Genomic DNA, 14024 nt, shown 5'->3' on the forward strand with positions numbered 1-14024 from the left:
ATTGGCAGTGGTGGTTCAGTATCATTAGTGGCGATCCCGGAATCGTCCCAGAAAAAAAAGACTCGTTCTACTTAGATTGGGAAAGAATTTCCTGGTTACTGGGCATCGAAGCGTTCAGTAACGATCAGGATCAGTTTTAAACGGATGTACGTCCTCGTTTATGCTGATTATGCCATGCGTGTACACTGCCTGATTAGTCATACATAGGACTGGATTTTTCCAGAATAATCTGAAATCTGTGTCCTCTGTTATTCCAGATACTCTGTACCTGATTACTTCTTACTTAGAGATAATGATTGGTTATCTTAATGAATGAGTTCGCCATAAAACTTCTGTAGATAATAAAAACTTAAATTTGGTGAAAGCATAAGTAGCTTGCCAACGAAAAGATTATTCCGATGTTATTGGGACCACCTGGTGGATGACCAATTAATAACTAATTAACGTTGCATCTGCGAGCGACGGGTTAACGTTCGGTCAAGTACCATTATCGCATTTCTTGGCCAGCGTGGAGGCATTAAGAAGATACTCTAGAAAAACGACGCCGTCATTATTTACGAACATTTGCAACTACTTACAACAAGCTTACGGGACATCGCCAGCTGCGAGCTACATTAGCCGGAACAATTCAACCAATGCGTGTTGTCGCGAGTAGCGAAGTTGCTGAAAGTGCTAAACACCAGCAACATTCGCATTGTAAAACAGACGACTGTATTGTACGGTACCAGCGATCGTTAAGCCTAGCAATCAGCATCAGGGATGCATACTTCGCATATTATTCTCTGCACAATATTCGATGGTAAAAATAAGCTTGACCATTTGGGTATTGAAAACTGAGTATGGGAAATTAATTCATTTCAAAATAGGAAAGAAATTCGACTATAGGAATTTCTATTACAGTTTAAGGTGCTAGCTATGTTAAACCAAGTATTTATGAGTTTATGCATTTATGAGGTATAATTAGCACCTTCCCACTCAGCTATAGCGAATGTTGCGTTTAATTAGGGGGATAATTAACGCCTACAATTAAGAGGAGACCTCAGACACTAAAGCTCAGCACAGTCCTAGTGCTGTCTTCGGATCAAAGAACAGCCCCATCGTTTGGAGGTATCTGAGATCTTCGTTTTGGTCCCAGAGGATCATTACACGACAGTATCGATCTGATGATCTTCACTAAACGGCCGTCTAGCGAGAGTGATCTCAGGATGTAACTATTGATCGTAGCAGGCATAGATTCTTGGCGGAGGAAGAAGCGACACGGAGTCGAGCCGGTGGCGCGTATTCGAACGGGGGCCCCTCGGCGAGGCGTCAGGCCCCGACACGCCACACGTATTAGAAACGAATATAAATATATCGGGAAGGAAGGCAGGCGGGCGGCTGGTGGGGCCCGGCGAGCGCGTATTGGCGGCGTGGAAGTTACACGCAGCCGACGTAGCAGCCTCTCGAGAACGGACCCCTGTTCTCCCTACCCTGAAGCGGCCTTACAGCCAGCCAGCCTGTTCACCCCGCTCTTCTCCGGGGCCCCGAGTCCTGAAGTGCGCTCAGTGTCCGCTCGGCCTCAGCACGCCCGAGTAGGAAGGACAGGACGCCGCTTCTAGAAGCTTTTCAATGGGTTCGTGGCAGCGCGCACTGACTCGATCCTGTGCCGCCAATTAACCGCGTGAACATTTTGTTCTCGTACAGCGGTGAGATCTTTGTCTTCGTATTAAAGGTAAAGGATCAACCTTGTCGGACCTGTGGCTTCCTGTGACAGTGGTGGTAATTGGCCGTAGGATTTTGATGATACACGGTGTCGAAGGTGTGTTTTGCGGTGCCGTTTAGGCTATGTTGGTCATACAGTGCTATCAGTGAGTGTTTGAGATTGACAGGATGGTATTACCTGTTGGATCGGTTCTAAAAACCGAGTGACACACGGACATCGCGTGTCAAGGATCGTACGTGAATGGAATTCGATTTGCCGAGATCCGGAGAGGCTGTGAGAAAGAGATAGTAGAGGAAGGGTGAAATCCTCGTTCCGTGTCAGTGGAATCGGAAATTGACGCCCGGGGATCTGAATCGGTGCTCGGTTTCACGAGGCAACAAGATTGGTGGAGGTTGTTCAGGGGCGGGAGAAGATCGATCAGAAGGAGCGATGGATCGGCTGGAGATCGCGTAAAACGTTATCGTTCGCCCGGTTCCCTTTGTACGTTCGGATACGTGCCGCGTATTAAAACGTTAATCTCCGGCTGTACTACCGGTTATACGTACAGATTGCCTCTCCCTCTCCCGTCTGTCTCTCCTGCGCGTTCCCTTTCTTCCTTTTACCCTTTCTCTCTGCCTTCTCTATCTCTCCTTCCTCGCTCCGTCTCTTTCATCTCTCTGTCTCTGCTCTTTTCTTCCTTTTCCTCGGCTACCTTTCTTTTCTCTTTCTCTGTTTCTCCTTCCCCGCCCTTCTTACCTCTGTGCTCGCTTTCTCTGCTATCCCTTTCCACCCAACCCGCGTGCGCCTCCCTGTTCCTTCCACAGTTCTTCCCTCTACACCGGTTCCTTCTTATAGCCCGTGTCCTGGTTCGCGAACAGAGCCCTTGTGTTCTCTTGCCGTTGCACCAGAATAAAGAAAAGATGCCACACCATCGATTGGACCTAGCCGATTCTACCCTGTCGGCATTCTCGAGGATCCAAAGTATCGCGTATCTTTAATCGATCAGCGGGACAATGACAAGCCTCGATGTCCAGGTGTCCGGGCGCGAACTCAGGGAGTTTCGAACGCATCCCGAGCCCCCAATCTCGGTGCCCGACCAATACCAGGATCGTCATCACCAGGCACAAGCGGGATCACGATCGTATCGAAGCTGTTCGTGGCTGATCGAAGTGGCCGCGTAACGATCGACGCGCTATCAGCGAGGATCAGCCGAGGGAGAGAGGCTTAATGCATCCTCCGATCGGCCAGGATTAAACGCGAAACGAGCGCCGCTAAAAGAGAGAACGACAGACGGCAATCTGGACACAAGGGAGCGGCTAGACCGAATAAAGGGACACATCCTGCTTGCTGATGCTTCGCGAAAGCCAGTCGGTCAGCACGGCTGCTCGTTGATAAGTGCCACTGCGGATGACTCGTTAAGACGATGTCGAGTCTAGCCAGAAGAAGGAAGACCTCGGTGCTAGGGTCGAAGAGATGGTGGCAAGGTGGCTGCTGGGCTACCAGGAGCCACCAGGAAGCCTATCTACGAAGATTGTACGCTAGGAAGAACGAGCAGACCGGGAAAGGTGAGGACGAAGCGGCGGGCCGAAGGGATCTGGGGGCTAGCTGGGCATCTGGTACTGTCTACGAACTACCTCCCACCGAGGAACACTATCTGGACGCCTTCCTGAGAAACCGCGAAGATGGCAACGAGGAGGACGATGTGGTTGGCGTTGTCGTTGGGTGTCCAGCGTTAGCCACATCCAGGTCTAGTCCAACGGAGAAGTGCGTGGAATTCCTGAACGGTGCCCACGATGCTGCGATCAGCTTCGAAAACGATCGCCGACTCGAGGAACCGGAATGCAGCCGTGCGGCCGATTGCAGCTCCCTGCATTCGGGTTACGATGTCGCCGCCACTTCTCTGGAGTGAGTTTATCGCAGTATTGCTCTCGTTTCGCAAGCTGATCGATTGTCAGGGAAAGTGCTTCGAGGGCTGCCCTCGTTGGGCGGATCTCTTCTCTGTTCCCGATGTTCCGCGCAGTTCAACACGGTTCCCTGGTACATGTACCATTTTTGGTACGCGTTAAATTTTCTGCTCGGGCCAGAATTGTTAACGACCGCGTCACTCGATATCGCAGGGTCATTTTGATTCTTAGCTTTTAAGTTCCACCATTAATTGCCAGAGGGACTTAATTCTGTTAGTGCTGTTGTCAGTAGGGTTCCTTAGTTTATAATTATCTTTGTTTCTTCGTTGTACGATAATATGTGGATATCGCTAGAGTCAGAATGAGACAGCATCTCTTCGTGTGAGATCCAGTTTGTGCATAAAACCAAATAATCGACCAATAATTACTAAGCGATCGGAGACCAGCAACGAAGGGATGTAAGATTCATTTATTTTCTCTGTCGCGTTGTTTTCGCGAATAATTTTGCAAGCAAATTACTAGGCTGATGGCTGCTGCATAATCGGATCAATTTTCCGTCGAACTAAATTTGCACGTTTCGTCGATGATTGAATCTCTTGGACGTTTTTCGAAACATAGTCGTGTGGCTAGCAATAAATTGCTTCTTAAATTACAATATATCGGTGGAGGGGTTTTAGCCTGGAAACGGCAGGAGTTCCAAAGAGAACGCCGATGGTTAACCGTGTAATCAGGCCTGCCACTTGCTGCCAATTTATCATTTCCCATGCAAATAGCATTTCTTACCACGATAGAGGATTTCTCATCGTTGTGTCTGTAATGATAAAGCATTCTCTAAATGGTAACATGTTGCCAGCATTTCCGACTTCAACAACTTCCATCCTGTGTAATTGTGAACATTAAATGAACCGTTTACGGTTCTTTCGTTTGCAATTCTTGAAGATGTTAAAGACAAATTGAATATAAAGCAAAGGAAACGTACAGTGTGCCTTTTTATTATTTTTACTGATAACACGATTATTCATCAAGAAGAGTTGCCGGAGAGAATAGATATTACATTAATTTTAAAGTTCCAAGGAGAACCAAAAACTTCTGGATTTCTTCGAATTTTCGAACGCAAATGGGAAGCGAATTTATTGCTTCCCGTGGGAAAGGAATTTCTTCATTCTTCTCGGAATATACTGTTTAATATTAATATGCAGCTTGTGTGGTTACCAGCATAAACTCAGTGTTTCACTGCGCTGGATAGATTTAAACAGTCTGATCTTTAATAAAGTTCGAACGCGATGAACGCTATCGAAATGGAAAATGTTAATGAAGCGGAATTTATCGTTTCTTTATGGAAAGATCCGATCAATTAATTTCAATTAATTTCTCTGTCTTAATAGTCGATACTCGATTGCCCTGGACTGTTGGGACAACTCTTGAAATGGGTCCACTGGCTATTCGGTATCTTGATAGCTGGATGTATACCCGTGTCCCTTGCCATTAGTATTCATGTTTACACATCGTATACGATTAGTATTCGATTATCCACACCTTTGATTATTAGTATTCGGTGTTACGTGCCTTTACCGATTAGTACTTGCTTTCATCCGTCCTTTGCAATTAGTACTTTTTTTTCATGCCTTTGATAATTTGGTATTCTATTTTAACCCGCAGCTGCTGCGATCATTCGAATATCACTTCTAACCGACAACCTAATCGTGTTTTTCAGGAAAGTGTGCAGAAGCTGCAGGTGTCCCAGGGAGGAGCATCAGCGGACTTCGACGGAGGCGGGCGGTCCCTCGGGACTCGGCCTCGGTCCTGGTCCGCCGATGGCCATGGCTATGGCTTTTCCAAGCGGGGCCGCCGGTTCTTCTCACCAAGAACCCTTCAAAAGTCCCATGCAAGCGGCTCCACCAGGGCTCGCACTTCAGGAGGCCCTGATGCATCATCAGAGGCACTCGCAGAGCGACGATGACAGCGGATGTGCGCTCGAGGAGTACACGTGGGTGCCACCCGGTCTCAGGCCGGACCAGGTAAGAAACATATACTCTCCGCCGTGCTTGGAATACTGATCTGCCCGATACCCAACTGATTCTACTCCTTTCTGCGGCTGCCTTCCCAACCCGACCTATGGAAACCTTCGATCTTACTCGTTTTTGTTTTTTCAAGAGGATAACTTTCGATCCTTCGACTGCCAGGTGCTTTGTAAAATTGTCCTCGATGGATTAGGTTAGCATAAATAGTTTCTGCTCTTGGAGTAATTTATTGTTCAATTTCGAGAACAGCACGGTCGTAGCAAAAGGAAAGAAAAAAAAAGAAGTTTCACCAAAAAGATGTGAGCATTGCAAAACTTTCAAGACCTTCAAGACTCGTTGAGTATCAAGTGGGCGCGCCCTGATATGCTATGCGCCATACACGGTGACCTTTAGATTTGCATAAAGGTTGACTTTCCCTCCGCAAAATTTATCGGGACCGTTTCAGACAGACGTATGATCAAAACGTTTAGAATCATGGGAAATTTTCCAGGAATTTTGCATGTCGTTCGAAGCGATTCATCAGTGCCCTACATTTCTTACAAACACGACAAAATAAAGAGGACATCGAATAAACTTTCTTGGTGCGCTTCGAACGCGGTGAAAACAGGCAAGTAGAACGTAAAGAAATAAAAGTATCCAGACCTGTTCCCAGTGTTTTGTTCAAGGGAGGAGTCCATCACGCGTCCCATGTAACTGTAAGCATTTCGTATCTGAATTATTCATGAATGATCAATATCGGGCATCTCAACGGTGATAAACAAAGCATTTAACATGTAGCATCTTGAATCCCTTTCAGACAAGACTGTTAAGTTACTCAGCCATCTGGAGATCTAAAGACACTGAGTGCTCTTCATTAATATAGTAGGTAATTAAATGTTGCAATATAGCATCCCACTTAATATCTCATCAAACAAGTACAACAAGTCCCATTTAGTCCACAGAACCGGCAAAATGTTAACCTTTACATCATTTTCTAGTAAAGCAATCTCTAAACCATCTTTTAGCACTGATGCATCTCATACCCAAAAACCTAACTCACATGCTTATGGACTATCCATCATACCTTCAGAACCCAACCCTTTCAATTTCATTAATCCTCGCAGAAGATCCATCTGAAATTCCTCCGCGCCTTCGAAAGAAAAGAAAGGAAGGAGAGCAAAGCGAGCGCGGCGAGCGCATCGCTTCCACTCGATCGCTCTTAATTACAATCGGCGCGCGTACACGCTGTGTGTGTCGCAGGTACACCTGTACTTCAGCGCGCTACCGGAAGACAAGATCCCGTACGCGGGCAGCGCTGGCGAACGGGAGCGGGTAAAGCAGCTGCTGCAGCAACTACCGCCGCACGACAACGAGGCGAGGTACTGCAGCGGACTTACTGAGGAGGAGAAGCGAGAACTTAGGGTGTTCGCGGCGCAGCGGAAACGCGAAGCGTTGGGTCGGGGACACGCGAGCCAACTAGACAGGCCTCACGGAGCTGGATGTCGCGAATGCAGCAGGCCGATTGCCGCAGGTGAAATGGCAGTGGCCGCCAGTCGGGCTGGTCCATCCGCCCTCTGGCATCCGGCCTGCTTCGTCTGCTGCGTCTGCAGGCAGCTACTCGTCGACCTGATATACTTCTGGAGGGACGGTAGGCTCTATTGCGGCAGACATCACGCGGAAACTCTGAAGCCTCGATGCTGCGCGTGCGACGAGATCATACTGGCTGACGAGTGCACGGAGGCCGAAGGCAGGGCATGGCACATGAGGCACTTTGCTTGTCTCGAGTGCGATCGACAGGTAAACGACTGAAGCAGTTGCTCCGTCGTGGATCAGTGATCGCTGGTTCAGTTGGTCTTGAAGGGTTTTGGGTTCCTACATCACGTCGATGTAGGCAGTTCATTTAAGAGACAAAAATGTTATTTCAGTAGTGTCGCAAAGCAGACATGAATTATTTATATTTCTTATCCATACAAACTTGGAAATAGACGTCTGGACTTCGACGTTAGTACTCAAACAGTGTTAAATAAACATCTGCCGAGGTGACAAGACTGGTAGCCGATTCTCTAAGTTGTTTAGATAACGCCTTGCTGACAGTATTTGATAGCACCACTGCGAACTCGCGTGTATTTTCTAATTTCTGTATTAATATTGATATAAGAAGCCCGTAGAAAAATATTATGCACTGAAATCAGAATACTAAGAACGTAGGGAGTCTTCGTGATCCGGCCGGTTGTTTCATCCTTCAGCAATGATACACCGGCGCTCGCAAAGCAGGCTCGTTCGGCCGCGAATTTAAATTCTTAAACGATCTTAAGCAGTGATAATCTGCGCTAATGAGCATAAGTGCCCCGCTCATATTCACGCGAACCCATAATTTATCACCGGTACGCTCGATCTGCATAGATCAGGATCAACCTCTCCCTCCCGTTATCGTAGCGACTCATCAAAGACCTCCGATGCTTCTCTTGTTTCTTTCACTTTAATTACCCTCGATGCCTGCATCGGCTGCAACTTTATCACTCGAAACGGATTAGTAACGTAAAAAGGGGGTACGATTTCATTGGATGGCGTGTACACATCGTCGGTGGATGAAGGAAAAAAAAAGGAAAATCGCGGTCCGTGGATACTTTCGACGGGAAAAAAAGGGCAACTCGGAGATAGCGTTTGCAATCCTATCGAGAGAGAGAGAGAGAGAGAGGCGGTTGTTCGATCGGTTGCAGTTTTTGCAATGTGACAATTATTTACGCCCAGTAACCACGTCCGTTGAGAGTCATTTACCCCCGAGCGATGGAACGATTTAGCTGTCAGCCTCAGAGCTCTCCCCTTTATATTCTCTGACGGCCGTTCGTGGCATACGGTTCGTGCACAATAATTCATTGAATCTAGGTGTCGATAAATGTCATAGGCAGCAATCCCGGTTGCATTCTGCGCTCCCTGGACAAAGCTTCTTATCGTCCATACAGAGCCCTCGATAATACATGATGGAATCTGTACTTTGTCGATGTTTCGCTTTTCCTGGGAGCCTGGATAAGTGTTGTAACGTTGTGTATTGATGTATCGATCGGTAGGAGGATATCGATTAATAGGACAACCGGGATTGACGATAATTGTCGTGGATGTTGCGGCTGATGAATGGGACGATTGTTGCAGTTACAATCTGCCAGGTCAGTTGGTTCAAGGCCACTTCTTCCGCTTTAAACTATGCCATTAGAAAGAGATTTAATTATCAGTGGATTGAAACGATTAAAAGCAGTAGGCTGAGCGTTAAGATTAACGGTATCGATGGCCAAAATGGTCTTATTATCCTGTCAGTTCAACAAACGTGTTTCTAAGATAGCAGTCATCCAGTTTCATGAAGTTCCTCTTGGCCACCCGTTACCTGTATGCTTACCGACCGGATTAATCGAGTCCAGGTGAACTAACAATACTCCTGGGAAAGCGTGCAGGATCATTTGCGTGGGAACCCATCCCTGAAAGTCCAAAAAACTAACGTTCGTGGATCGAATCGCTCGATCAGCAATTCCCTCAGCACCCACCCTAAATTTGCATCCTCCTTCCAGCTCGGAGGTCAAAGGTATGTGATGAGGGAAGGCAGACCTTACTGTCTTCGGTGTTTCGATGCCTCCTTTGCCGAGTACTGCGACAGCTGTGGGGAACCGATCGGTGTCGATCAAGGGCAAATGTCGCACGAGGGTCAGCACTGGCACGCGACCGAGACTTGCTTTTGCTGCGCCACTTGCCGCACCTCCCTTCTTGGACGACCGTTCCTGCCACGAAGAGGTGCCATTTACTGCAGCATAGCCTGTAGCAAGGGAGAACCGCCGACAACGCCGAGCGATTCTTCCGCTGGACCGCCACCACCACCGCCTTCCTTTCTACGGTACATATCTCTCGCCTACAAGAGGATAGGGATTTCTACTCAAAACTCGCTAATTTGTTTCGATCACTATTCTAATTACTGTTTCATTTGCAGGACCGGTCGAAGACAACCTCCAACCAGCGAAGGTTCCTCGAGTCCACCGCCTCCTCCGCCACCTCCACCACCGCCAGGATCAAGGCATACCCTAAGTTCACCACGCAACTCGCCTCGAATGACAAGAAAACATCATCAAACGTCGACATCCCTAGCGACGACACCCACTCAGAGCACACTGAGTCCTGAATTTACCGCCGAAGGGTTCCCTTCGAGCGGCTCTAGACCCAGTGGTCTCGACCGGGTGCTTCTTGAGAGAAATCTCGAGAGACTACTCCAAGAACGTACTTCTCACCCCGAGGAAAATCGCAGCGAACTGGGAAGGTAAATTAATATTCTTTTCGCACAGTATCATCGTCTTTATTACCCATCGCATAATACAAATATTACACAAGAATATCAGAAGAACATTGGCTGCGTTCTAAAGTCACGCTAACAAAACAAATGGTAATTTAAGTCTATTTATCCAATCAATGACCAAGAGCCTTATTCTTCCCAGGCTGATGCAAGCCAGGGATCGAGAGCCGTTAAGGTGCGTTCAGAACTGCGCTCCATCTCATGCGTCGAGTATGCCGGAACTGCCTCCACCTCCTCGGCCGTCCTCCGGGGCGTCAGCCTCGGCGTCGACGTCCACATCGACCGGCGCTGTTGGCGTTATGTCCGGCGGAGCCTTGGCTCAAGAATCGGCCACATTGCCGACGAACCTTATCATCGGCCAAATGGATCCCCCAACGCCGACGTCGCGGCGCGTACGGTTTCAAGGGGATCTAGACGTGACCGATCATAACGCGTCGTCGCGTGTACCTCTCTCTCCTGGCAACGAAAGGAATTCGTCGTCCTCGCCCTCTCCGCCCCCCGCATCCTTGTCGAGGACGAATGTGTCTCGATCGAGGAGCTTACAGCCGGAGGAAGTCGCCAGCACGTCTGCCTGGGGTGGGTAAACTTCGATGTTTTACATACGATCTGGCGTGCTTCCCTGAAGGAATTGCTGGTTTTTGATGGGGACAGACATCTTTGGTTTTTGGTGTTTTATAATATAACTGCTGCTAATCCTTACTGCACTTTTCAGACCTCCTGCATTTGCTATACTCTCTGAAAACCTACAGTCCCTGCAAAATTTACTGCCCTGTGTGTTTTTTCTTCTATTCATCTCAGCACTGCACCTACGATGTGTTTCCTGCATCTACGTCACCTGCTATAGCTTCTGTGCCTGCACTATCCTCAGTGTGCCGCTATACTTGTTACAACGATTATTATACTGTCTTAATATAATTCGTAGGTGTAGCAGGAAGCTCGAAATCGAGAATGGACGGAGAAGACGACGACGTAGAGAGCTGCTGCTCCACCTGCAGCTCGTCCACCAGTTCCGACGAGGCGGCTGCGTATGCTCTTCCTCCTAGAAGGGCCTACGGTGGGGTTCGGATATCCTACGTACCCAATGACGCCGTAGCCTGCGCGAGAAAACGTACACCCACGTCGACGACCCCCAATCAGGGGCAAAGGGACTCGGAAAAATGTGTCGTGTCTTGATGATTCCCTCGACAGTCTCTTTGCTCCTGAGAGGATCAGTTTTATTTTGAACGACGTGAGAAACTTGTCGAGCTTCGAATATGTGCAGACAGCACAGACAAATGAAAGACGAGAAAGCACAGAGTTCCTAGCCGGCGTAACCGGAGTTTTAACGACGTCTTCCGTGTTCGAGGCTCGACGTTGTTCACTGCAAGGACTGAAAAATACAATGTTGCTCGTGTAAATAGTGAACGTAATACTTCCGAAACGATCGCTCGTGGATACCGGACAATCGCGACGATCGCGCTTCTTTTTCTATTTTTATTACCCCCGTTGATGTATTCGATATTAACGACGATGATACCGTTATATTTTATTACCATTGCCATTCCCGCTACGAGGTCTCGACGGCCTTATTCTTTCGCATTTCTTAAGGTATTCAGAATTTATTCTGACGAGCAGCGTAGCGGGCTCTGCTCGACGAGGCAGACACAGTATTTCCTGTGACGCAGACGCGTCACGTTAACGCTGTAAGTACAAATGACGAGCGTTCGAATCGATGTAGACAATCTGAGAGAAGTATTCGGGAAATAAAGTGAGACGAAATCGATCGAAGTAGGCATTTACCTACTTATCCTTCACGTTCCTTCAGAATTTCTAACCGATATTATTTTTTTATTTTTATTTAGAGTCGTTAAGTAATAACCCTTTAGATGCAAGTACCTGGTTGCCCACACAAGGATTAGGTTTGGATAAATAAAGCATAGAAGAGTCCTAAAGGAAGATGCCCACTCTTCGTCGCTTTACAGAACCTCAAGACCCAGCTTCCTTGATCCTCCAGTCCAGGTAACAAAACACTAAATCAATCTATCCACACTTCTAACACCTGCAAACTTTCTACCTGTCGACTTGGACAGGTAGACCATCGCCAAAAGCGACAACGCATGAAAGCTCGTGAATAGCATGCCGCGAAGAGCGTTCCAGTTGGACGAAAGGAGCATTAGAAAACTGCGAACCGAGAGAGGAGCATCGATGTCGCGGAGGAACGAGGTATGTCCCGATCGGGGAAAAATGAAAACGCATGGTCGAGCAGCGAAAAGAGCGAAAGTGGTTGGTTTCTCTCTGGGACCTCAGAGGTTTGTTGTTGTTGTTATGCCACTATTCTCGTGGTCGTGTTGGACTCGTAAAGCCTCTTTCTCACTTTCTCTCGACCGTGGCGTTTCACGCTGCTACCCGCGGAAGATCTTGTCTATGACGGACCGTCAAAGGAATCAGAAGAATGAGCCACGCCAGCTATTAGCCTGTCCACTTTTCCAATTCTGCTTGCCTAGTTGCGAAAGATCAACGGGGCATTAGCATATAAGCAACACACCTACGACCGTGCACGTCCTGTGTATTGACTAATCGTTCAATGTCTGACACAGGCATCGAAAGGATGGCTCGATTATGTCACGTTAACTCGGGGAACAACGAACAGGTACAAGGTTATATAATTGTGTAGTCTATATCCTGTGGCTTGCTAAAAGGTAGATTTTATTATCGATTTGAATGAGATGAGAAATTACTGCTACGAAAATGTAAATGCCTTTTAAGACGGATTAAATTTTTAGGCTTTATGTTTGGGATGTTGTGAAAGGGATTGATTTGTTATGGCTGTCTGTGTAGCTGAAGAGAAAATTGAATAGTATCCCAGGTAGAATAGGTAGATTAAGATGTATGTTTCTTTTATGTAGTTGTAAAACGTAGAACAGTTGTGTAGTGTATCTTTCGACATGAGTCAACGTCACGTAGGTAGATGATAACATTTAGTTGCAGATCCAAGTTACAGTATTCCGACTAGATAGCTACTTGTTGTCTTTTTATTTTATTGGAAATGGAATCTTTTTTGCATGATACGTAGACACCTCTAGTGCGCAAGCTTCGAGCCAAGCAAAACGAGTGAAATTCTCGTTGCGGATCGCGTGTTTGAAACCGTTTTAATGGTCAATTATGCAAATTGAGATACTTTTCTCGTTATACACCATACACTTGAACGGACTCTGATGTTTGTAATAAACAGAAACCTACAAGATCGTTGCTTCGCAATTGCAACATCAAAATTTAGGACATTTCGACATGTCCCCGGTAATTGGGCAGTTGACACGAGTTCGTGGCAAAATTTAACGTTTTCCCAGTGCACGAGGTAGGTTGCGATTGTGCAACTATAATACGAGTAAGTGACTCGTGGCAGTTGTGCACGCCTGAAAGAGAACGCACTCTCGCGTGGATGTTCATTTTCACGGAATCCTCTTGGAACACATAACACAGTCTGTTGTGTTATGGATCGCATCGCTATTGTACTGTTTCCGTGAAACTCGAACGTTTCCTTCAACGCGTTCACCTGTAGCCCTCGCTGAATGAGGAAATGCAGAAAAATTAAGGAACCGTTGTGTTCACTGTTCTAAGTCAGTGTGCAGTCTCCAGAGACCAAGGATTAATAATGTGACTCCATGGATATCCACTACACTTCATCGTGTTTTATTATTATTTATTGTAAATTGAATAGTAAATGGCGATTCTGAAATCTCTGGAATTATGAATTCCAAAGATATATGTTTATTGAAACTCATCTTCGTGGTTCAAAGTAGCCATGTGTATTTTTCACTTGGATCCTATTCCACGTAGAAGAAGGACACCTTCCTAGTTCGCCATTCTATCTATATTCTTTATTCCACATTAGCCAGCTGGAAAAGGTATAACAAGTACACGATGGCGTACAAGGTGCTCATACGCTGTAGAATGTAGCAAAGAATGCCCCTTGAAGGAATAGAAGTCCCACTGGCCATAATATTGAGACACGCACACGCAACTTCGCTTGCTATTCCCTATACACTTAATGCCTTAACCGATAGATAATGACGACACTGTCACGAAAATGTATTCTGCAAGCAATATTCCCCCTTACCTTGTGCGCCAAC

The 14024-nt window shown here is 47.0% G+C and overlaps 1 protein-coding gene across 5 annotated transcripts in view; it reads left to right on the forward strand.

Annotated features, from left to right (window-relative positions):
- Window positions 1-13603, forward strand: part of LOC117603625 (uncharacterized) — a 68980-nt gene extending 55377 nt beyond the window's left edge. The window contains exons 1-7 of one of the 5 annotated variants that reach the window (XM_034322955.2): window positions 1490-3586; window positions 5300-5603; window positions 6846-7382; window positions 9146-9465; window positions 9559-9882; window positions 10058-10491; window positions 10838-13593. In XM_034322955.2, the coding sequence (XP_034178846.2) occupies window positions 3105-3586; window positions 5300-5603; window positions 6846-7382; window positions 9146-9465; window positions 9559-9882; window positions 10058-10491; window positions 10838-11088 (2652 nt within the window). In that variant the 5' untranslated portion in view covers window positions 1490-3104 and the 3' untranslated portion in view covers window positions 11089-13593. Of the gene's footprint in view, window positions 1-1479; window positions 3587-5299; window positions 5604-6845; window positions 7383-9145; window positions 9466-9558; window positions 9883-10057; window positions 10492-10837 lie in introns of those variants that run through there. The other 4 variants (XM_034322964.2, XM_034322972.2, XM_034322981.2 and 1 more) reach the window with 4 other exon arrangements.
- Window positions 13604-14024: the final 421 nt, after the last annotated feature.

The sequence above is a fragment of the Osmia lignaria genome, chromosome 9, assembly GCF_051020975.1.
Source record: "Osmia lignaria lignaria isolate PbOS001 chromosome 9, iyOsmLign1, whole genome shotgun sequence".
Classification (NCBI taxonomy): domain Eukaryota; kingdom Metazoa; phylum Arthropoda; class Insecta; order Hymenoptera; family Megachilidae; genus Osmia; species Osmia lignaria.